This window comes from Psammomys obesus, unplaced genomic scaffold (genome assembly GCF_907164565.1).
Source record: "Psammomys obesus unplaced genomic scaffold, mPsaObe1.curated_primary_1811, whole genome shotgun sequence".
NCBI classification, from domain to species: domain Eukaryota; kingdom Metazoa; phylum Chordata; class Mammalia; order Rodentia; family Muridae; genus Psammomys; species Psammomys obesus.
This window is the reverse complement of record NW_026594354.1, coordinates 823,071-848,914: the sequence shown is the minus strand read 5'-3', so window position 1 is coordinate 848,914 and position 25,844 is coordinate 823,071. Positions and strand designations below refer to the sequence as shown.

At 36.6% G+C, this 25,844-nt stretch overlaps 1 protein-coding gene across 3 annotated transcripts in view; it reads right to left on the bottom strand.

Moving 5' to 3' along the window:
* The window catches only part of Cnksr2 (connector enhancer of kinase suppressor of Ras 2), a 262,747-nt gene that overhangs the window by 173,403 nt on the left and 63,500 nt on the right, over positions 1-25,844 (bottom strand). For all 3 annotated transcript variants that reach the window (XM_055618652.1, XM_055618653.1, XM_055618650.1), the window contains exon 5: positions 1,469-1,510. In XM_055618652.1, the coding sequence (XP_055474627.1) occupies positions 1,469-1,510 (42 nt within the window). The remainder of the gene's footprint in view (positions 1-1,468; positions 1,511-25,844) is intronic.

Sequence of the window (25,844 nt, the reverse complement as noted above, 5' to 3'; positions counted from 1 at the left end):
TCTAGAAATACCTTGTTCTAATCTTTTTTAAAATCAAAAATGTACTGGAAAAATACCAATTTTGAGTTCAATATAATTTTATTTTACTGAAGTCTTGCTTCGTACTACGATATTTAATTATTAGATTATATTTTTCTATTACACAAAACAGGATGACCGTAACTAACGTGTTTTGATTCTTTTATAGGTTTCCTAAAATGTATATTTAATTAACATAGTTTAAAACATTTCTTCTTCTTCCTCTTCTCAATTTATTCACTTTTTGTCCCAGTTGTAGATCCTTCCTTTGTCTCCTCCTGTTCCTACCCTCTCTCCCTCTTCCTCCTATATCCCTCTTCTCTAGTCCACTGATATACACTATCACTGATATGGACCATCTTACCCTATCCTATCTGACCCTAGCTTATCAGGTCCCATCAGCACTGCCTGGATCCTCTTCCTCTGTGGACTGTCTAAGTTGCCCCACCAGGGAGAAGTGATCAAGGAGCAGTCAGCCAAGTTTATGTCAGAGACTTTTTCTACTTCCCTAACTAGGGCACCCACATGGAAACTGAGTGTCTGAGGACTACATCTGAGTAGGAGGTTCTTTCCATGCATGGTCTTTGGTTGATATATCAGTCTCTGTAGTCCTCCCTGGGCCCAGCCTTTTTTGGTTTGTTGGTCTCCTTGTGGGACTCCTGTCCCCTTCAAGTCCTTTTATATACCCCTTCTTTTAAAAGACTGCCTGTGCTCTGTCCAAAGTTCAGCTGTGAGTCTCTGCATCTGCTTCAATCCCCTGCTGGGTAGTCTTTTTAGAGGACATCTGTGGTAGGATCCTCTCCTATTCCCTCTCTTCTACAGCTTCTGTGTTTATCCTGTTTTCCCTTCTCAATGAGAATTAAGCATCTTCCCTAGGGTCCTCATTGTTGTTTAGGTCTGTAGATTTTAGTATGTTTATCTTATATTATATGGCTAATATCCAATTTTAAGTGAGTATATACCATGTATGTCTTTCTGCTTCTGAATTACCTCACTCAGGATGTTCTTTTCTAGTTCCATCTATTTGCATGTAAATTTTTTGATTTCCAAATTCAAGTGACAACACATGCTGGAGAGGATGAAGAGAAAGGGGAACCCTCCTCAATTGCTGGTGGGAATGGAAATCAGTCTGGTGCTTTCTCAGAAAACTGGGAAGAGTGCTACCTCAAGAACCAGCTATACCACTCCTGGGCATACATCCAAAATACACTCTACCATACAACAAGGACATTTGCTCAACTAAGTTCATAGCAGCTTTATTTGTAATATTCAGAATCTGGAAACAACCTGGATATCTCTCAACTGAAGAATGTATACAGAAATTGTAGTACATTATGATACACAATGGAATACTAATCAGTTATTAAAAACAAGGTTAATACATTTTTATTATGGATTACTTTTTATAAGTCATAGTGTATTAATTGCTACTTAAATATTGGGTACTTACCACATGAAGAATTTTATTTTCAGTTTCATATACAGTGCAATCCTAAAAAAAGAAAAAAAAAGCAAATATTATGTTCAAGAAATTAGGCACCCATTTTAAGCTATGTTTTTAGGGATTGTACTAAGAAAAGTTCTGACATTTAAAGTAAAAACTGAAACAAGACTGTAAAAAATCTGGAATTTTTACTTTTTACCCAAGTAGTAATAATGGTAACATTAGACAGTTAATTTTCCTTAAGTACATTTTCTAATTTGACTATCTTTAGACACATGTAACAAAGAGCAATACACATTTAGATTACTTTTGAAACATTTAAATTAGAATTTTTTTTCTATTTAAACTTTGTCCGTGATAAATTAATCTGTCAAAATATCGCCAAGGTTTTGAACACTGATATTATAAGGTAGACCATTAGTAAAACATTAACATTTATTTCAATGTTTCTATCAAAATCTCATACTTTATTATTTTTTAACTATTGCAAACTAACAAATGTACTTTTTCTTATATATTTGAACTTGTTTGCCTGCTCTTTGATCACCTCTTCCTGGTGGGGTGAACCACCAGGCCACAGAGGAAGAAGATCCAGGAAGTTCTGATGAATTCTGATAGGCTAAGGTCAAACAAAAAGGGAGGAAGACTTCCCTTATTAGTGGACTAGGGAAGAGGGAAATAGGGGAGGAGAGGGAGGGAGGGTAGGGCCAGCAGGAAATAATGGAGGGGGCCATAACTGGGGGACAAAGAGAATAAATTTTAAATAACAGTAATAATCATAATAAAATGATAACATGTTTATAGTTTTTTAAATTTGAATCTCTGTAATTTTAAAAACCAACCATAAGTTTATTTACAACTGTTTGTTAAACAATAAGCCACAATATAAAAACATGACTTCAGCTGAGAAACTTAATATCTGTTTTGTTCTTTAAGAAATTTGTAAGATGGACATAGACATTGTATGTGGTAGTAGTGACCCAATAAGAGTGAACTGAGAACTAAGTGAGAAATGATAAACTGCTTGTCCTAGAGATTGACACATAGGGGTTAACAAATATGCTGTTACAGTATATTACTCATGTTTGACACCATTATTTTAATTTTTAAAAACCAATGACCTTTACTTAAAAATATAAAATTAACAATTACTTGGCACATCCATATTCTATTCTGTTGTGTATTTTAAATAATTTTATTTTTTTTCCTTTGAAATAAATTTTAAAGAGAAAATCCACAGTATAGTTTAGGCTTCTTTGACAAAAATTAGGTGTCCATAGGTATGTGGGTTTATTTCTGGGTTTTCTATTCGATTCCATTTATCCTCCAGTCTGTTTCTATACCAGTACCATGCCACATTTATTACTGTTGCTCTATAGTACAGCTTGAGATCAGGGATGGAGATACCTAAATAAGATCTGCTATTGTACAAGATTGTTTTAGCAATTCTGGGTTTTTGCTTTTCCATATGAAATTGAGAATTGTTCTTTCAAGATATGTAAAGAATTGTGTTGACATTTTGGTGGGATCTGCATTGAATCTGTAGATTGCTTTTGGCAGGATGGCCATTTTCACTATGTTAATTCTACTGATCTATGAACATGGGAGATTGTTCCATCTTCTGATATCTTCTTCAATTTCTTTCTTCAGAGACTTGAAGTTTTTTTTTTTTTTTTTTTTTTTTTTTCATACAGGTCTTTCACTTGCTTGGTTAGAGTCACTCCAAGGTACTTTATGTTATTTGTGGCTGGTTTTGTTTCTCTAATTTCTTTCAATACCCTTTTGTCTTTTGTATACAGGAAGGCTACTGATTTTTTTTTTTGAGTTAATTTTGTATCCAGCCACTTTGCTGAAGGTGTTTATCACCTGAAGGAGTTCCCTGGTTGAATTTTTGGGATCACTCATGTATACTATCATATCATCTGCAAATAGTGATACTTTGATTTCTTTCCGATTTGTATCCCCTTTATCTCCTTTAGTTGTCTTATTCTCTAACTACGACTTCAAGTACTATGTTGGAGAGATATGGAGAGTGTGGGCAGTCTTTCCTTGTCCCTGATCTCCGTGGGATTGATTTAAGTTTCTCTCCTTTTGGTTTGTTGTTGGCTATAGGCTTGCTGTGTACTGCCTTTACTGTGTGTAGGTATGTGCCTTGTATCTCTGATCACTCAAAGACTAAAGATGAATAGGTGTTGGACCAGCTTTTGGCATCAAGATCTCTCAGCTGGGTCCCCATCTGCCTGACCCACCTGGGTCACAGACACAGAGCTCAGATATGGTTAGCTGTGCACAGTCCCCATTCACATCGTCCTCTATCCTGAGGTGCTGGAACTGCTTTGGCTTAGAGATCTTTCCTCCTGTTCTCCATCTGAATGGCCCATATGGGCCACAGACACAGAACCCAGCAGAAATCGCAAACTAACAGACATCATGAATCAAATGGACCTAACAGATATCTACAGAACATTTCACCCAAACATAAGAGAATATACCTTCTTCTCAGCACCTCACTGAATCTTCTCCAAAATTGACCACAAAGCAAGCCTCAACAGATATAAAAGGATTGAAATACTTCCTGCATCTTATCAGACCACCATGGAATAAAGATGGAACTCAAAAACAGAAACAACAGAAAGGCTAAAAACTCATGGAAAGTGAACAATTCCATACTCATTGGGTAAGTGAATAAATAAAGAAATTGAAAACTCTAGTATTCAATGAAAATAAAGGTACAACATACCCAAACTATTCGGACACAATGAAAGCAGTGCAAAGAGAAAAGTTCATAGCACTAAGAACCTTCATAAAGAAATTGCAGAGATCCCATACTAGTAATTTAGCAGCATAACTGAAAGCTCTAGAGCAGAAGGAAGCAAACACATAAAAGAGGAGCAGACAACAGGAAATAATCAAACTCAGGGCTAAAATCAATAAATTGGAAATGAAGAGAACAAAGAAAAAAATCAATGGAAAACAAAGTAGAAAAGAGCCTTGAACTCATTAGCACAGGAGACAACTTCTTGAACAGAACACCAACAGCACAGGCGCTAAGAGCAACAATCAAGGGGAGGAGGACCTCTCCTATCAGTTGACTGGAGATGGGGATCATGAGGAGAAGAAGGAGGAAGGGAGGAGTTGGAGGTGGCAAGGGAGGGGACTACAGCAGGGATACAAAGTGAATAAACAGTAATTAATAAAAAATTATTAAAATATATTTTAAAAAGATCAACAATCAATAAATGGGGCCTCATGAAACTAAAATGCTTCTGTAAAGCAAAGGACACTGTGGTCAGAACAAAATGACAGCCCACAGACTGGGAAAGGGTCTTTACCAACCATCTGACAGAGGGCTTATCTCCAGAAAATATATAGAACTCAAGAAGTTAAACACCAACAAAGCAAGTAATCCAAGTAAAAAATAGGGTACAGAGCTAAACAGAGAATTCTCAATAGAGGAATATCAAATGGCAGAGAAACGCTTAAAGAAATGTTCAACATCCTTAGTCATTAGGGAAATGCAAATCAAAATGACCCTGAGATTTCACTTTATACCCATCAGAATGCCTAAGATCAAAAACTCAAGTGGCAACACATGCTGGAGAGGATGTGGAGAAAGAGGAACCAGCTTCCATTCTTAGTGGGAGTGTAAACTTGTACAACCACTTTGGAAATCAATCTGGTGCTTCCTCAGAAAATTAGGAATAGTGCTACCTCACGATACAGTTATACCACCCCTGGGCATATGCTTGAAAGATGCTCAATCATACAACAAGTTATTTGCTCAACAATAGCACCTTTATTTGTAATAGCACAACCTAGATGTCACTCAACTGAGGAATGGATACAGAAATAGTGGTACATTTACACAATGGAATACTACTCAGGCATTAAAAACAAAGAAATCATGTAATTTGGATGGAAATGGATGGAACTAGAAAATATTATCCTGAGTGAGGTAACCCAGAAGCAGAAAGACACACACAATTTATACTCACTTATAAGTAGATATTAGCCATAAAATATAGGATAAACATACTAAAATCTATAGTCCTAAAAAGCTAACAAGGAGGACCCTTGGGAAGGGGATGAAACCTCATTTAGAAAGGCAAACAGGATAGACATTGGAAGTAGGAGAAGACAAAGAACAGGACAGGAGCCTTCCACAGAGGATATCTGAAAGATTCTACCCACCAGGGTATTGAAGGAGATACTGAGCCTCATAGCCAAACATTGGGCAGAATATCTGAATCCTTATGGAAGAAGGAGATAGAAAGATCTGAAGGAACACGAACTCCACAAGGAGACCAACAGGGCCAAAATACCTGGGCCCAGGGTCCCTGCAGTGACCAATACTCCAACTAAGGGCCATGCATGGAACGAACCTAGAACCCCTGCTCAGATGAAGCCCATTGGCTACTCAGTTTCCAAGTGGGATCCCTAGTAATGGGAACAGGGACTCTCTCTGACATGAAAGCAGTGGCCAGTTCTTTGATTACTTCTCCCTGGGGGGTGCAGCCTTGCAAGGACACAGATGAAGACAATGCAACCAGTCCCGATGAGACCTGATAGGCTAGGGTCAGACAGAAGGGGAGGAGGACCTCCCTTCCTTGTGGACTAGGAGAGGAGCAAACGGGGAGAAGAGGTAGGATGGGTGGGAGTGAGAGGAGCTGAGGGGGATACATCAGAGATACAAAGTGAATAAATTGTAATAAATGTTAATTATAAATAAATAAATTTTAAAAATTAAAAAATAGGAAAAAACAAAATAAAAACCCTACTATTAGCATGCACTGCCTGTTGTAAGTAGTATTGTTTTGCTAAATCTGCTCCATGTGCTTTGTTAGTCACATATCCTTCTGTTACACTTGTGTCATTAATAAATATTTTAGCACAAGAGAAAGCAGATACATAAATATTACTAAAGTAAAACAAACCGTTATATTCTCTTGATGTGTTATATATATATATATATATATATATATATATATATATATATATCATGCACATTTATATATATATATATATGCGTAGGAACAGAGATCATTTTAGTAATATACTAAACTTATTGGCCCATATAGTTGTCTTTTCCCCTTGAATGAGGAGCTACTCATCTACTGTGCTAGGCACACAAAAATGAGTGAAATATTGTGTGATGGTTAAATTGTCAATTTGTCATGACCAAGAATTACTTGGGAAGAGAATCTCAAGTACGGGTTGCCTAATTTGGATTGGCCTGAGGCCAAAGCCAAGGGAATGTCTTAAGTTAATACGAAAAGTCCCAGCTTGTTGTGGCTGGTGCCTTTTATTAGGCAAAGGTCCTGACTAATATAAGAATGGAAAAATTGAGCTGAGCACAAGCAAGTAAGCAAAGATAGATGTATTCATTTTTCTGCTCTTGACTGAGAATTCAATGTGGCCAGCTGATTGATAGTACTGCCTTGACTTCCTCACAATGATGAACTGTAGTTGAAATTATTAATTAAATAAGCCCCTTTTTCCCCTACGTTGCTTCATGTTAGGGTATTTTATTACGGCAACAGAAACAAAACCAAATCATATTAGCATTTGCACAAATGTACCAAAAACAATACACAAAACTGCAGTTTCCATGACATTTAAGGTTTAATGTCTTTAAAAGCATAAATGGCACATTTTATTCTTATTTTTTATTTTTGGAAAGATATAGTATAAAATTTTATTATTATTATTTTTAAAAATTTCAGTTCATTTAATTTACATCCCAGTGGGTGACCCTCGCTCCTCTCCTTCCAGCTCCCCTTTCCCTCCTTCTTCCTTCCCCACTCCCTTTCCCCCCAAGTAAAGGGGTCCGTCCCCTCCCCCTGAATCAACGTTCCCCAGCACATCAAGTCCTATAAAGACTGAGCATATCCTCATCCCCTGAGGCCAGGCAAGGCAACACTGCCAGGGGGAAGTGATCCAAAAGCAGGCAATAAAGTCCATGTTAGAAACAGTAACCTCCACACTTACCAGACACCCCATATGAAGACCAAGCAGTCCATAGGGCACATATGTATGGGGGCTAGATCCAGACCATCCAGACATCAACTCCTTAGTTGATGTCTCAATCTCTATAAGTCCCCTTGGGTCTAAGTTTTGCCTTTTTCTCAGACCTAATTCTATCAAGAAAGCTTCTGGAAGGGGCTGTTCACTCTGTGGATGGGTCTTTCTCCCTCACTTAATTCTTCCAGGAAATACTCTAACAGATTTTCTCAAAGGTGTGTCTTGTCATTGATTTTAAATTTAACCATATTTGCCAAATGAGATTAATCATCACATTCTGCCAAATTTATTTATTTTTAAAAGTTAACACTTTTCTAATAAAATTCAAAAGAACTGTATTATAGCCTTACACACCAGCTATAGTACAGTGCCGGAATTATTACATTAATATATATCAATTTAAGTGTTTTTGGAAATTGAACTAGTGATACATGCTCAGTGATTCCAATGTAATTTTATAAGAAAAGTCTAAAAAAAATAGATACATCAAGTGGCCACGCTAGTTAAGATTTTCAACCAGAACAAAAAACATGTAGAAAACTAAACGCAGAATTCTCAATAGAGGAATATCGAATGGCAGACATGCTCAATGTCCTTAGTCATCAGGGAAATGCAAATCAAAACGACCCTGAGATTCAATCCTACACACATCAGAATGGCTAAGATCAAAAATTCAAATGACAACACATGCTGGAGAGGTTGTGGAGAAAGGGGAACCCTCCTCCATTGCTGGTGGTAATGTAAAATTGTACAACCACTTTGGAAATTAATCTGGTGCTTTCTCAGAAAATTAGGAAGAGTACTACCTCAAGATCCAGCTATACCACTCCTAGGCATATATCCAAAATATGCCTAAGTATACAAGGACATTTGCTCAGCCATGCTCATAGCAGGTCTATTTTTAATAGCCAGATTCTGGAAGCAAACTAAATGTCCCTCAACTGAGTAATGGATACAGAGATTGTAGTACATTTACACAATGGAATACTACTCAGCAATTAAAAACGAGAAAATCATGAAATTTGCAGGCAAATGGTGGGAACTAGCAAAGATTATCCTTGTTGAGGTAACCCAGAAGCAGAAAGACACACAGGGTATATACTCACTCATAAGTGGATACTAGACATATAATATAGGATAAACCTAATAAAATTTGTACACCTAAAGAAGCTAAACAAGAAGGAGGACTCTGGCTAAAATGCTCAAACCCCATTCAGAAAGCCAAAGAGGATGGACATCAGAAGAAGGAGCAAACAGGGAATAGGACAGGAGCCTGCCACAGAGGACCTCTGAAAGGCTTTACCCTGCAGGGTATCAAAGCAGATGATGAAACTTATAGCCAAATTTTGGCTATAAGTTCAGAAGAGTGCAGGGAATCTTCTGAAAGAAGGGGGAAATAGAAAGACCTGGAGGTTACAGGAGCTCCACAAGGAGACCAAGAGAACCAAAAAATCTGGGCACAGGGGTCTTTTCTGAGACTGATAGTCCAACCAAGGACCATGTATGGAGATAACCTAGAACCTCTTCACAGATGTAGCCCATGGCAGTTCAGTGTCCAAGCAGGTTCCATAGTAATGGGAACAGGGACTGACTCTGACATGAACTGACTGACCTGCTCATTGATCACCTCCCACCAGGCCACATAGGAAGACAATGCAGCCACTCCTGATGAGACCTGATAGATGAGGATCAGAAGGAAGAAGAGGAGGACCTCCTCCATCAGTGGACTTGGGGAAGGGCATGCATGGAGAAGGGGGTGGGAGGGTGAGATTGGGAGGGGAGGCAGGATGGAGCTACAGGGGGGATACAAAGTGTAATTAATAAAAATTAAAATAAAAAAGAAAATAAAACTCAAATGACAACAAATGCTGGAGAGGATGTAGAGAAAGGGGAACCCTCCTCCATTGCTGGTGGGAATGTAAACTTGTACAACCACTTTGAAAATCAATCTGGCACTTTCTCAGACAATTAGCAATAGTGCTACCTCAAGATCCAGCTATACCCCTCCTAGGCATATATCCAAAATATGCTCAAGAATACAAGGACATTTGCTTAGCCATAATTATAGCAGCTTTATTCATAATATCCAGAATCTGAAAACAGTCCAGATGTCCCTCAATAGAGGAATGGATACAGAAATTGTGGTACATTTATGCAATGGGATAGTACTCAGCAATTAAAAAAAAGGAAATCATGAAATTTGCAGGCAAATGGTGGGAACTAGAAAAGATCATCCCAAGTGAGGTATCCCAGAAGGAGAAAGACACACATGATGTATACTTACTTATAACTGGATAATAGCCACATAATGCAGAATAAATACACTAAAATCTGTACACCTAAAGGAGCTAAGTAAGAAGAAGGATCCTGGGTAAGATGATCAGTCCTCACTCAGAAAGGCAAAAGGGATGGACACTGGTAGAGGGAGAAAACAGGGAACAGGACAGGAGTCTACCACATAAGGCCTCTGAAAGACTCTACCCAGCAGGGTATTGAAGGAGATACTGAGACTCATAGCCAAACTTTGGGTAGAGTGCAGGGAGAAAGAAGGGGGAGATAGAAAGACCTGGAGGTTACAGGAGCTCCACAAGGCGACCAAGAGAACCAAAAAATCTGGGTACAGTGGTCTTTTCAGAGACTGATACTCCAACCAAGGACTATGCATAACCTAGAACCTAGATAACCTAGAACCCCTGTACGAATGTAGCCCATGGCAGCTCAGTCTCCAAGTGGGTGTCTTAGTTATGGGAACAGAGATTGTCTCTGACAAGAATTCAGTGGCTGACTTTTTGATCAACTCCCTCTGAGGCTGGGGTGGGGGCAGCCTTAACAGTGCACAAAGGAAGACAATGCAGGCAGTCCTGATGAGACCTTATAGGCTAGGGTCAGAGGAAAGGGGAGGAAGGGGAGGAAGACCTCCCCTATCAGTGGACAGGGGAAGGGGCATGGGAGGAGAAGAGAGAAGAGGGTGGGCTGCGAAAGGGGTGAGAGAGGGGGATATAACTGTGATACAAAATGAATAAATCATAAGAAATAAATAAATAAACTAAGAAAAACATATGGTAGAATTAAACTCACCATTTAAAATAACCATAGCTAAATGACTATAAGTGAAATTTTTTAAAAATGAATATTCAATTAACATTTTGTAAGTTTTTAGGGTGCTCACCTGAAAAGGTACTGAACTTAGTCCACAGTAAAACATTTGGGATTCATTTGATTAGTTTAACTGACACAATTATAAGACTTGAAGAGCAGAGGAGGAACCAGACAAATTCTACCTAAAAAGAATTCCCAATGGTAGCTTTTAACTGGCAGCACAAATAAAGGCATTGTTGCAAGAGCCATGTATCTGCAGTCAAACAATCAAGTTAATGTAATCATTTTCAGATTTCAGCTTTCCATATAGGAAGTACTCAGAGACCAAGTTAAAATGCAGTCACAGGTTTCATATCCACTAAGATAGATTCTCAAATTGAGAATGCCAAGATGATTTTGGTGAACATTTCATTTTTAGAAGAGGTTTATTTTCCAAGATTACTAAATGATAAAGGAACAACTAATGGAACTAAAAGTATTAAATATAATTCACAAATTGGTAAAGTGGTTTAAAAACATCGCTGCTGGCTTACTCTAAACAGTCTTCCATTCCTTAGAACCATGGGATATAATTACACATTCACACAATTTATCAGTTTTTTTCCCATCCACTAAACTTATTTTAATAGCTCACTATAGTAAATAGTTCCTTACACTTTTTTGTATTTCTACCTTGTTTGGCCAAGATCGGCTTGTTTCTTATTGGAAGCAAGCTTTTATCAAGCTTGAAGCCATGGCATATTAAAAACTGAATAAGAAAACCAACAGTGTCAGTGAATATGAAGAAGCTTTCAGGGAAAATAATAAAAACTAAATGACTACACAATATTTTGTTTGGCACTAATTTTATTTAATTTGTTTTATTATGATAAATAAACAGCCACAGGTACTTTAGAGGGTTAATGTTAAGTACTTGCTTCTCAAAGTGTGCATTTTATTAACACTTGGGGCCAAATATTTTCCTAAAAACATATCTCAAGTTTTAAAAAGAAAACAACATTGCATATAGAAAAATCTACATCCTTATGAAGATATCAATGCTATGGAAAGATACATCTCTTCTGTTCTCGTTTTTTTTTTCATGCTAGAGTTGAATTTAGTTTTAAAAATTGGATTTGTAGCTATATACATTCCCACCAATTCTTTTCAATACTTAAAGCTGTCTTATCCTGTACAGGTAAAATGAAACCTGTAATTCTTCTTTAAACGTAGCTATATAATGATTCTGTAAACCATCCGATTGAAATTTTATTCACCTAATTCTTAATGAGAAAGTATTCATAAAAATGAGGACCATTCCTTCAATTTTGATCACTTCTTGCTTCAAAAAGCAGATACACAGAAACACCATCTTAAATGAACTTTATCATGGATTATAATTAATTTTCCATTTCATAAAAAAGATGTCTTTGCTATACTGAGCACAGAACATTCAAAATGAATTCTAATTCTACACACTACTATATAGTATACAATTGGTATTCTATATAACTACTCAACAAGTTTTAAGCATCAGAAAGTCATAATGCTCTGAATAAATAGCACTTCTCATTAACATATATGTATAGTATGCTCATAAGAACACTGTATAGATTACTAAATATATTAAAAAGTATAGATCTCTGGTGCTATTTATCATTGTACTTCATGGAACTCTATATTTATGACCACCATAGATTTTCATCAGTCTAATTTTAGTGTTGATATCATTCTTTTTATGAACAATAAATAATAAACATTAAAAGATTATTTTTTGTATGCTTTTTATTTTTTTATTTTTATTAATTACACTTTATTCATTTTGTATCCCCCCATAAGCCCCTCCCTCCTCCCCTCCCGATCCCACCCTCCCTCCCCTTTCTGCATGCATGCCACTCCCCAAGTCCACTGATAGGGGAGGTTCTCCTCTCCTTTCTGATCTTAGTCTATCAGTTCTCATCAAAAGTGGCTGCATTGTCCTCAACTGTGGCCTGGTAAGGCTCCTCCCCCCTCAGGGGGAGGTGATCAAAGAGCAGGCCAATCAGATTATGTCAGAGGCAGTCCCTATTTCCATTACTATGTAACCCACTTGGACACTGAACTGCCATGGGCTACATCTGTGCAGGGGTTCTAGGTTATCTCCACGAATAGTCCTTGGTTGGAGTATGAGTCTCTGATTCACCGATGCAAGCCTTTGAACATAGTATATTCATACTAAACACCTTCACGTAACTCTGCCATTACGCTATTAAAATATTTTACATGCCTGAGTAATTCAAGCAACAAGTTCTATCTTTCATATCTCTTTTCTGCCTCCCTCCATTCAAGTAAGTTTGCCAAAATGCTTTCTGGTATTTTGGAAATACAATGTCAGCCATCTTTGGGTGATGAATGATACATTAAACTTAATCCTTGTATTTCCTTATTTACTAGGAGAGAAAACAATAATAAATAAAACAATGTTAATTAAAAGGTCATTTAAAGGAAATAAATTGCTGGCCGTGGTGGCATATGCCTGTAATCCAAGCATTCAGTGAGGCAGAGGCAGGTGGAGCTCTCTGAGTTCGAGGCCAGCCTGATCTATAAAGCAAGTCCAGGACAGCCAAGGCTACACAGAGAAACCCTGACTTGACCACCTCTTCCTCAAAAAAAGGAAATAAATTATGATTAGTAATTCTGATTTATCTCTCTGAAAGAAGAGATGGTATTTTAGTTCACTTAAGTGGCATTTGAATCAGAAATCTGGGAATTCATGGGAACTCATGGCAAAGTAACACTTCAGGTTGTATAAAAAAACTGAACAATGGCAAAATCAGCAAGGAAGATGAAGACTTTTTTGGTTAGCTCCAAAACTCTTTATTATGATTGTTTGTGGTTTTCTGGAATGTTTTCCCTCTGTTGCAAGAAAAGTTTCCTTAATGAAGAGTGAGAAGAACACTTATCTTTGGGTGTTAAATATTTGGGACAAATGTTTAAATTTTTGGTAAGGATTTAGTAAATTAGTAGTTGTAGATTCTCCACCAATAACCATGACTTTACTAGTACTGAATAGTTAGCTATGTTTCCTGTACTATGTATGGTTTCCTACTTCTTGAATGGGTCTCAGGTCCAATTAGAGAGCTGTTGGTTATCAACAGTTATGACTACCACCACCACCACCACCACCACTACTACTACAATATTAGGGTTATTATGTCATGCTGGTTGTTGATGCGGTTCATTGGCATCATAGCTGGAAAGGAATTTTGGTTGCCTCCTTCTTTGGAACCTTTCATGATGACTTTTGATATCAGGTAGGGAGGCATTAAAGTCAAGTCATCCAAGGGCAAAAGCAATAATCTGCATGTTTCAAGAGTCTCTTGGACAATCCCAATCAACAACTTAAAAGTGGGCTTATTGTGTCTGGGATTTTTGTTAGGTGGTTTGTGGCCCTTAGAGGAAACATTGTCAGCCCAGACAGGAAAAAGTTTAGTCAAACTATATAAATGTGTATATATATATATGTATATGTATATGTATGTATATGTATATATGTATATATACATATTTATATATACATATCTATAAATATATATACATATTTATATATATGTAAATATACATATGTATACACAGAAACATGTATTATAGGCGGAGTTTTTAGTAAATAGTTAATGCTATGATTCCTTATGGCTTTTTCACATATCAATGCTAGTTATCTAACTGGAGAAGTGTAAAAGTGGGGGTCACTTTAGGGAGTGGTCAGAGAGGTAAATACAGAAGAAGAGAGTAGGGTAAATGGGAGTAATGGCATAATTAATCTGGTTTGGGAAATGGGAAAAGGAAGGAGGCTCTTTAGGGAGGGGGAGGTAGCTAAACATAAGAAGAGCTTAAAATAACAATAGCTTCACTTTTTTTTTTTTGCTTACTTCAAGATTCCTTTATTTTTATTATGTATGTATTGTTGGTTTGAGTTTGTGCGTGTAAATGTGATGCCTCTAGAGGCTAGTAGAGGGCACCCCAGAGCTGAAGTGATAGCTGTGACCTACGTGACAGGGGTGGCGGGAACTGAATCAGGTCCTAGGAAAGACCAGTATGAGTTCTTAACCTCTGAGCCATCTCAGGCCCTGTTTGCATTTTTGTTTTGTTTTATTTTTGTTGTTGTTGTTTGGTGAGACATGGTTTCTTTGTGTAGCCTTGACTATCCTCGACTCCCTTTGTAGACTAGGCTGTCCTCGAACTCACAGCAATCTATCTCAAGTGGATCTAAGAGTTTGAGGCTAGAACTACACAGTGAGATCCTATCTGAAAAAAAGAGGAAGGGAGGGAGGGAGAGAGAGAAGAAGGGAAAGAGAGAATGTAGCCATCTAAAACATTTCACAGCAGTCTAACTGTGATCCAAATACAGCTAATTTTACAAAGACCACAGTAGTCTAACAGAGGGCCACTACTTCCTAAAAATGTTGGGATGTCTTTATTCTATAGTGACCCAAAGTGATTTTAACAGTTCATCTATCTATCTTCAGAAGACTGTTTAAAATATCTTTATAGGGCCTGGAGAGGTAGCTCAGTGATTTAGGGCACTGGCTGCTGTTCTAAGGAACTCAAGTTCAATTCCCAGCACCCACAAGGCAGATCACAACCATCTACAGCTCCAGTCCCAGGGGACCCAATCCCCTCTCCTGACCTCTGCAGGCACCATGCACATGCTGCATGGACATTTATGAAAGCAAAACAGCCATACATATAAAACAAAAAAAGGGAAAGCTCTCTTTCTAATGCAGAGAAATAAGCTACATAATCATTTATTAGCCTCAGAAATAACCATAGGACTCTTGGAAACAATGGCTGCTTTAAGCTGGCAGAAAAATGTTAACTTTTTACCAACGTAACATTTGGGGGGATTAAACATCAATTCCATGTAGCATTTTATATTTAGCAGTTGTGTTTCTCATGGGATGAGAAGTCACCAACTTGGTAAAGTGTTTTATTGGCAAACACCTTTGGTAAGACCAAAACTCCTACCAAAGGGAAAGAGAGGAATGCCCCACCTCCCCAAGCATTCAGTCACTATGTAAGGGCTGCCTGTCAGTGAGAAGGGAGAGCATTGCTGTGTTCTCAGAACACTGCGGTGCTCTGCAGCCCCAGCCTGTTGCTCAGAGAGAAACATGTGAATGTCCAGGACGTTTGTCATGTATGTATTTTAAGTGGGAAGGAGCAGAGGCTGGTTTTGTCCTGGCAGCTTTACTGCTTCTGGGTTGGCATATCACAATATGGCATGTTTTCTGTAAGAAGATCTTTCCTGGGAACCAGTTTCAGTGTGTCGTGGTCAGTGTGAATATCTTGAATAACAGATGTTCTGAGTAATAGTTCACCATCGGAACCTATTTTCATCATCTCTTTTATTTTCTCCAGAGAGGTCTCACTTTTATGTTTTTTGAATTCATTTACCTTTACTCTAGCTGCTTCTAATGTTCTCCTATCATTAAAAAAAAAAAACAGTTGATATAGTTCCACTTGCCATTCTTTTCTGTGGCCCTCATTTTTATCATATGCATGTTTGTATAAGTTTTCTTTCTTGCATTGTATCTCTTCTTCCTTTTGGAATTGATTTGCTTCCATTTTTCAGCTTTATATCTTTGGAATGATCTGTGCATTTATTTTTTTTTTAGAATCCTTAGTGATATATGAGTTAGTCTAATCACCCAATGTGTTTGTAAGAATTTAGTGATCATGAAATGTAAAAGATGAGCTTTACACTACTATCTTTTGATAAGAGACACTGATACTATGTTTGTTAAATACCCTTTCTTAATATGTCATAATATTATTGATTTGTGTACTTTAGCTATCTAAACATAAAACCTGAAGGACATTGTAGTATTTGAAATAAGCCAGACTCAGAAAGACTTTTACTTCATGGTCTCACTTACACATGGAGTATAAAAAGCAAAGTTAAACTCATAGTACCAAGAAGTAGAATGCTGGTTACAAGAGTTACAAGGTGTGAGATAGATGTTCAAAAGGTGCAAACTTTCAGTTACAAGGTGAATAGTTCTTTCCCTAAGGATGTACTTCAGGAGTAGAGGGCTTATAGGGCTTTTCCAACATGCAGACTGTCCCAGGTTTCATTTCCACAACAATAAAACTAAACAGAAGAGAATGAATAGTTCCAGAGACCTGGTGCACATTATGACGATGATCGAAAATAACAGTGTATTGTATAATTAAAATTTGCTGAAAGGATAGATAAGAACAAGAGCACAATTGTGTAAAGTGATAGACATGTTAATTACTTTGATTGTGGCGATTATTTCATAATATATACATATGTCAAAATACTGTACATAGATACCTTAAATATATAGTTTTGTTAGTAATATTTAAATGAGCTGGAAAACTATGAGTAGGTATTTTCAAAGGAAAAATTGCTAATAGAGGATCTACACAACCAGTCTTACCAAGAAAAAAATATTTTTATCAAAGTGAAGAATGATACAAGTCTGGATGCCAAGGAGAAGAGAGTAGCATGATTTGAAAAGCATAGGAGTAAGGATTCAGTGTATTCAGGGAAATAAGCATAATTTGATTTTACTAAACTTTGAACTATGACACAAAGCTACAGAAATATAAAGCTAAAGAGGTAGGCTGGCAATCAATTTTTAAAAAAGCTTAAAAAGTTTTAAATCCCTGAGGATATAAATAGAAGAATATTATGATATCAATTCTTCTTTGGTAGTAAGAGTTAAGGGACCAAAGAAGAGTGGAAGAGAATACTGCCAACAAGGTTTTCGGCAAAGATTTTTAATTGACTTATTTCCATTCTTTCTGTTAGATTATAGAATGACACTGTGTACAGTTTTTATTTACATCTTGTCAGTGAAGTACATAAAGATTATTTAGGTGATTTTGTTGGTTTATGGCTTCTTAAGACAAAGTTCCATGTAGCCCAGGTTGACCTAAAATTCTCTGTGTAGCCCAGGATGACCTTGAATTTCTGCTACTCCTGTGTCCATCTCCTAAGTGTTGTAATCATAAGTGTGCCTTAGCATGTCCAACCCTTTGGTTCCTTTATTAAAACAAATATATTGAAGGAATGTTATAATAACAAAACTTGTAAACATACAAAACTTTTATAAACCAGGCACGCCGTTTGATATCTACAATTTTAGCAGTCAGAGGCTGAGCTGTGAGAAAAGAGAGTTAAAATCAACTTGGATTATATAGCCATAGCATGTCATTTGTTTTGTTTTTAAGACAGGGTTTCTTTATATAGTCCTGGCTCTTTTGGGACTAACTATGTAGATCAGGCTAGCCTCTGTGTCCCAAGTGCTGGGATTAACATTCTTAGTTGCCACACCTAGCTACAGACCCTGTAAATTTAAAAGTCATATAAGGGGACAGTGAAATGGGTCAGTGGGTAAACACTTTTAACAAACCAAATGAACTGTTTGATTCCCTAAAACCCCATGTTGGGAAAGAACTGACTCCTACAACTTGTTTTCTGACCTGTACACATATTTCTATATACATAAACATATACATACAAAATGTAATGAAAATGCATAAAATCAATAGATTCTGTTGGTTGAATTATTAGTACAAGGTTACATTGTCATGTTTTGCTGGCTCAAGTTCAATATTTTAAGAATTTATATTTCAACATGAAAAATTAGAACATTATTAGGTTAAAAAACTGAAAAAAAGGTGGAAAAACTGAGTATTCATTTTAGAGAGTTAGCCTTCAGACAATGCTCTGAAAAACCAATGAGAAGAAAAGGAAAACTCAATTGGTATCTTTTACTTTTTCTATTTAGTTTTTTTTTTCCAAGATAGTTTCTCTGTGTTGGTATAATGTTCTTGTGGAATGTATATACAACTTACCCTTGTTCATTCAAATGCTGATTTCTCTACCCCACTATCTGGTTTCAATCCGGACATTGCATTGTGATGTTTATTCTAAGCATCACCTGTCTCAAGTTTGTGTAAACATGCCACCATTTGTTCTCTGTGTTGCCAATAAAACAACCAGCCAAAGCTGTGCAGTGGAGAGAATAGGGTGGGACATCCTGGTCAGGAGGGGAGGAGAAGGAAGCTAGTGAGAGGAGTCAGAGAGAGATATCTGCAGGAGAGGACTTGGAAGCACGAGGAGAGATGAACTGGACCTAAGATATGACTAAAGGCAAGTATAATGTGGGAAATCCGAATGGGAGAAAACTATGTGGGCTGGGGGGGGGGGGGATTAGAATGGAGTAACCTTTGCCCAGAATTTTGCTCTAAGTTAATTAAATAAATCATAGTCTCTGTGTGATGATTTGGGTACACAGCTAGTTTAGGAATAACCACTGCTTAACGAAAAGATAAATGAATAATAAATACTAATAAGCAACAACAGTTGGCCTTGAACTAAGAGATCCATGTATTTCTGCATTCTGAGTGCTTGGATTAAAAGCATACACCACCACTTTTTCTTGTTTTAAAATATCAAGCTGCTGATGTACCAGTCAGTTAGAAAATGTATTCTAATTATAGTATTACATTACCTTAATCAGTATTAATTCATTTTCAAGTTAAGAACTTTCAATGAAAGAAACAATTATATTCTTCTATACCCACAATTATTAATAGACTCATTGTTTTCCTATAAAAAGGCCACTTAACAGTCAAACTGTCTGGTAACATTCCATACAATATTTCTGTTAACTAAATTTGAGAAGCAGAATGCAATGTTTACAAGTAATACTTACACAGCTAGAAATTTTCATAAATATGGACTAGAATATGTAGGCTAATGGTAATGTGTGTCTTTGAGGAAGATCTCTAAGCAGAAGGGGGGGACTTTATAAGGATTTCTCTGAAATAAAATGAAATTTCAAGGTGTCAATGTGAAACGCTGGACCATGTGTGCCAGCTAGCTATGCTCTTCTCTACTTCTTTCTGTCATTTAATGTTTTTCAAAGTTCTAAAACAAAACAGGAAGACAGCATTACCTATATTTTCCAGGATAGCATATGGGACAATACTGAAATGGCAAGGACATGAGAACTAATATAGCCATTTCAAAAGGAGCACTAGAATTGTTAGTTTATGTTAACTGTAGCATTTGCTGTCTCTTGCTGATTGATAAGATATAGGCTATTAGTTTAAAATACAAGGTTAATTACACGAATACAGTTTTGGAATCTTTTGAGGCCATGGATTTCACAAAGAAATAATCATGCAGTATATGGTTGGTTCTTCCATACCTTATATAACATTACTTTGTAATAGTTTACTTCATTTCACTCCAGTAAGACCACCAAAAAAGAAGCCAAATTCAGTTATCTTTTTTTTATGTGTAAATGTTTTGTCTTAGTCCCCAGAGAGATTTGAATTCAAGTTTATTCTTTGTCATTAAAAAATTGTATAGGCATAGAAGTTCCTTTTTATATTTTTTTTAATTTTATTTTTTTCTTATCAGTTACATTTTATTAACTCTTTATCCCAGCCGTGTCCCGCTCCCTCATTCCCTCCCAGTCCCTCCTTCCCTCCCTCATCTCTACCGTGCCCCTTTCCAAGTCCACTGATGGGGGGACCTCCTCCTCATTCATCTGATCCTGTTTTATCAGGTATCTTCAGGACTGGCTGCAAAACCCTCCTCTGTGGCCTAACAGGACTGCTCCTCCGCCAAATTCAGTTATAACCATTAGTTTTTTACTTGAAAATGAAGAACAAATGTTACAGTACTTGAGTGGATAAACAAACCTTTTCACGTATGAAGATTATGGGGTATAGAGAAAAAGTAGGTCTGATTAGTTACGGAGCTAATCAGACCCCCCCCCCATCCAAAGAATTTCAAATATTCAAGATTTAACTGAAAGCCACAAGTGACTAGAAAATTAGTTATATTAAGCCAGGCATGGAGGTGCATACCTGTAATCCCAGCACTCGGGAGGCAGAGGCAGGTGGATTCATTGTGAGTTCAACGTCAGCCTGGTCTACAAAGCAAGCCCAGGGCATCCAAGGCTCTGTTACACAGATAAACCCTGTCTCAAAAAAAGAACATAATTTCTGTAATTTTAGTATATTTTTGGCCAGTCTGGAGCAGTGAATTAATTTCCATAATAAAATGTTTGTTAATTTTCTGTACATGCTGAGTTAATTCTTAATCTTTCCTAAGAAACTATCTATATTTTCAAAAAGGAACTTTATAGACAACTGCTTTTCACCGTAATTTATTCAGGTGCTCCATGTATTATATGAAGTTAATTCATAAGTATTTTATAAATATTTTATTACACTGATTTTCAATGTTCACATTCTATAATAAATGTTTTACAGGTGAAATATAAAAACGTAACTTTCAAAATCATCTTTTGAAAACAAAATATGTACTTGCCAAACTGCTTTAGTTTCTTCAAACTTCTATTTTGTACAAAAAAGATTGAGTTACACAGTTTGAAAACACTGTGAATGTGAGTTTTGTTATAAACCTTAATGTGCATGATCTCAGCAGATATTTAAGAAAAATAACTGAGTCTTTTACTCAATGAGGTTCTGTATTACCTAAAAGATATCAAGAGGTTTGTATTCATAAAATGACTGTAACATTTTTTTGTAATTTAAAGCTTTTCTCATTTCCAGATGTTCAAGTTAATTATTATAAAGACAATCTAACATCCTAAGGAAAAGAAAATCGATAGGATATCAGTGAGAGAATTTTTCCCTTGTGACAATCACAACTAAATAGTTCAAACAAAAATAAACACCATATGCTATCAGAAATAAAAACATATATTATGTATTATTTCTCTAAGATTTCCCACCCGGTTGGAAGAACCTGATGTTACAATGTATTCAAATAAATTCCTACTATTAGCATTAAAAATTCATAAACCCATATATCTCTTATCTACTTAAATTGTATTTTTTTGGAAAAAGTAAAATCATGTATTTACAGCAAGTGCAGTATTTTAAAAGTACTATTTTTTTCAGGCATTGATTAATATTCTAGATTGATGACAATGAAAAGAGAATACTTAGGTCATAATAAATGTAAGCAATAGCAGAAGCTCAATTTATAAGTTTAATTGGCTATGCCTTTTAAGGAAATAGTCTATGCACCAGGTGCCCATTTAAGGTTTCTTAATACTAGCATTGAATGATCATGACCTAGAATGTAATTCTTGAGCAAAATTCAATAAGCCATTGTGTTTCCTCTCAATAGATCACATTTAAAATTTTCTGACTTAAGAAGTTAAGCAGCAAAAAAAAAAAAAAAAAAAAAAGTCAAGTAGTCCAATTAAAAATGGGGTACAGACCTAAACACAGAAGTCTCAATAGACAAATATCAAATGGCAGAGAACCACTTAAAGAAATGCTCAACATCCTTAGTCATCAAGGAAATGCAAATCAAAGCGACCCTGAGATTTCACCTTAAACCCATCAGAGTGGCTAAGATCAAAACTCAAGTGAGAACACATGTTGGAGAGGATGTGGAGAAAGGGGAACCGTCCTCCATTGCTGGTGGGAATGTAAACTGGTACAACCATTTTGGAAGTCAATCTGGTACTTTCTCAGACAATTAGGAATAGCACTTCCTCAAGATCCAGCTATATCACTCCTAAGAATATATATCAAAAAGATGCTCAAGTATACAAGGACATTTGCTCAACCATGATCATAGCAGCTCTATTTGTAACAGCCAGAATCTGGAAACAACCCAGATCTCCCTCAGCTGAGGAATGGACACAGAAATTGTGGTACATTTACACAATGGATTACTAATCAGCAATTAAAAACAAAGAAATCATGAAATCTGCAGGCAAGTGTGGGAACTAGAAAATATCATTTTGAGTGAGGTATCTCAGAAACAGAAAGACACACATGGTATATACTCACTTATAAGTGGATATTAGACATATAATATAGGATAATCATACTAAAATCTGTACTCCGAAAGAAGCTAAGGAAGAAGGAGGACTCTGGGGAAGATGCTCAATCCTCACTCAGAAAGGCAAACAGGACAGACATTGGAAGAAGGAGAAAACAGGGAACAGGACAGGAGCCTACCACAGAGGGCCTTTGAAAGACTCTACCCAGCAAGGTATCAAAGCAGATGCTGAGACTCATGGCCAAATTTTGGGCAGAGTTCAGGGAATCTTTTGCAAGAAGGGGGAGATAAGAAGACCCAGAGGGGATAGGAGTTCCACAAGGAGAGCAACAGATCCCAAAATCTGGGCCCAGGGGTCTTTTCTGAGACTCATACTCCAGCCATGTACCATGCATGGAGATAACCTAGAACCCCTGCACAGATGTAGCCGATGGCAGCTCAGTCTTTAAGTGGGTTTCCTGGTAATGGGAAGAGGGACTGTCTCTGACATGAACTCAGTGGCTGGTTCTTTGATCACTTCCCCCTGAGGGGGGAGCAGCCTTACCAGGCCACAGAGGAAGACAATGCAGCCAGTCCTGATGAGACCTGATTGGCTAGGGTCAGAGGGAAGAGGAAGAGGACCTCTCCTCTCAGTGGACTTGGGGAGGGGCATGGGAGGAGATGAGGGAGGGAGAGTCGGACTGGGAGGCGATAAGAGAGGGGGTTACAGCTGGGATACAAAGTGAATAAACTGTAAGTTATAAAAATAAATTAAAAAAATAAAAAAATTCTGAACATGCACTGTCTTTTTAAAAAGGGAAACACTCTAGGGTGATGAAATTTGATTATGCACATATAATTGGTTGTGGTCAGTAAATTATGAGTTAATGCATTATTTCTTATTTCCAAGTAGAAGCTTGATGGAGAAACGCACAGTTCAGTCTATCCTCTTGCATGCTATGATGACCAGCGGTAGAGGAGGCTACCTTCTCACACAGGGCTCTGAAGTGAATACATTATATAGTAGAGCTAACAACCCAGAGTAGATGTGTAATATGAGCACTGCTATTTAAGCCACTAACATTTCTGGATTGCTACTCAGCATAATCTATTTTATCGTAATTGAATTACTTCTCCATCAAATGCAAAGGAAAATGAGATATAAATGCATACTAATATACAACAAATACAGTTTAATACAAAAAACTATGTCACTAATTTTCTAGGTTATCTTTTCATTTCAGGAAATATGGGTGCAATTTTTTCAGTAGTGTAATTCACAGGATAATATATTATCAGTCTCGGGTTACTGCTATCTTAATTGTGTGTCTACTCTTCTGCCGTTTTGTGTTCAACAAGAGCTTCATCTCCTTTTTGTAGGTTTGATTCAACCTCATCTCTTCTAGTTACTTAATTCTGATCAGTTATTAGGCTGATATCAATGATATACAATTGATATACCACTGATACAAATGACATGCTTGATGTTGGTGTCATTCTTGTCCAACCTAAAGCATATGCTATTTAAAAAAACAACTTCAACTAGTAACTATTTTTGTTAGTTTGCTGTTTTCATCTTACATAGATATGAAAAATCTGTTATACAGCCTATGTCGAGACTAATATATAATCTTAGTATGATCCAGGCATAGTCTGATATGTAATAAATGATTAAAATATCATTAGTACTTCTTGTTTATCTAACTAGTTCCTTTTCTTGTCTGTTGCTACTACAAAAGAGTCAAACACTGTCACTCCTTTAATTACAAACACATAATAATAAGCAAAATGTTTGCAATAAATAGCACTGACAGCAGAGACTAATGGATGCACTAAGTCCTGAGAGTAAGTAATGTTCGAGTGTTTGAGTCCTAAACAGGACATTTATACTACCCACCCAATGCCCAAGAAGCATTCAGGAAGGAAGTACTGAAAGAATGTAATAGCTGGGTTTGGGGGAGAAGGCCTGTACAATGCGAGGTATCACACATCTCATGCTAATTATGGTTTTATAGCAGCAGCCTCGGGCCTACACAAAACCGGGCCTATCAACAGTCAATCATGGAGTGGGGTAGGTCTCAAGGGGCCCTAAAACTTCCTACTGACCTACTTGTTATGGATGGTTTCAGGGAGAATGACAGATATTGTATCCAGTTATATACCCACTGGTGAGCCTAGATGTTCTTATGGGTAACTATAGATAACCCTGGTTATATTCAGCAGGTTACAAAAGAAAACAAAAAGACATGAATAACAGAAAGAGATTCATAAGAAAGAAGGAGAGGTAAAAGAAGATTGTAGAGGAGGGTTTCAGGAAAGGTGGCAGGTGACAGTAATCAGAATGCCATAAATATATATATATATATATATTCACATAACACATTCACTAAAAGTTAAAATAAAATAACATCTATCATTCCAAATAACAAATCTAATACTTTTAGACACATGTTTACTGTAGAGAGAGATTGTGAGCCGTGTGTGTGTGTGTGTGTGTGTGTGTGCATTTGAGACAGGGTCTCAATGTAGCCTTGGCTAGTATGGTACTTCATTAGATAGACAAGGCTAGTCTTGAGATTGAAGTCATTCCCTTGCCTTTATTTTCCAAGTGCAGGGATTACAGGTATGTGCCACCATATCTGGCATATGAGCCATTTTTAGTTATGAATTCTAAACTTCATCTAGGCTCTCAGCTGATCATGCTCTTGGCTGTTATCCCTTACAGATAACGGAATCTTAGGAACCACAATTCTCAATACTTTAGCCTTTAGGAAAGAATGCAAAATCTGCATGTGTAGCATCCTTTACCCACAGTGATCTTTGGCTAATCTTTGGTAAACACTGTTTTTGGTCATATATATTTTTTCTTCCCTCCTCACGTTCCTCTTTTGTTAAAGTATAATTAGAACACATTGATTACCACAAATGGCTCTATATTAGAAATATTAGAAGTATTACCTGTGACATCATTTAATAAATACTAATCATTTAATAAATACTAATATCAAGTCCCACTACACAGTCTTATTAATAGGTATTGAATGTTGGCCAAGCATTTGTACTTGCAAAACCTCTTTTTCAAAATTTTAAGATAAAGCTATACTTGAGGAGTAATGAGGACCTTGATTAAAACCTTAAACAATGTCAAGCTTATGTCATATCCCTAACTTTGAATTTAGTCAATGGTAAAATAGACAGTAACCAAGTATGAAAGTATATTATGTAATCCTAGCATTTGGGAGTTTGGGGAAGTAAAATTATGAATTTATGGCAATATGAGCTAGGTACTGAGACCCTGTCTCCAAAGAAAAAAATAAGATAATCATATCTGGTATAACTCCTTAACTTGGTTTTTAGGGATATCATGTGAAACTATTACACCAACTTCAAAAGAGAAATGTTGTAGACTATATATATATATATATATATATATATATATATATATATATATAT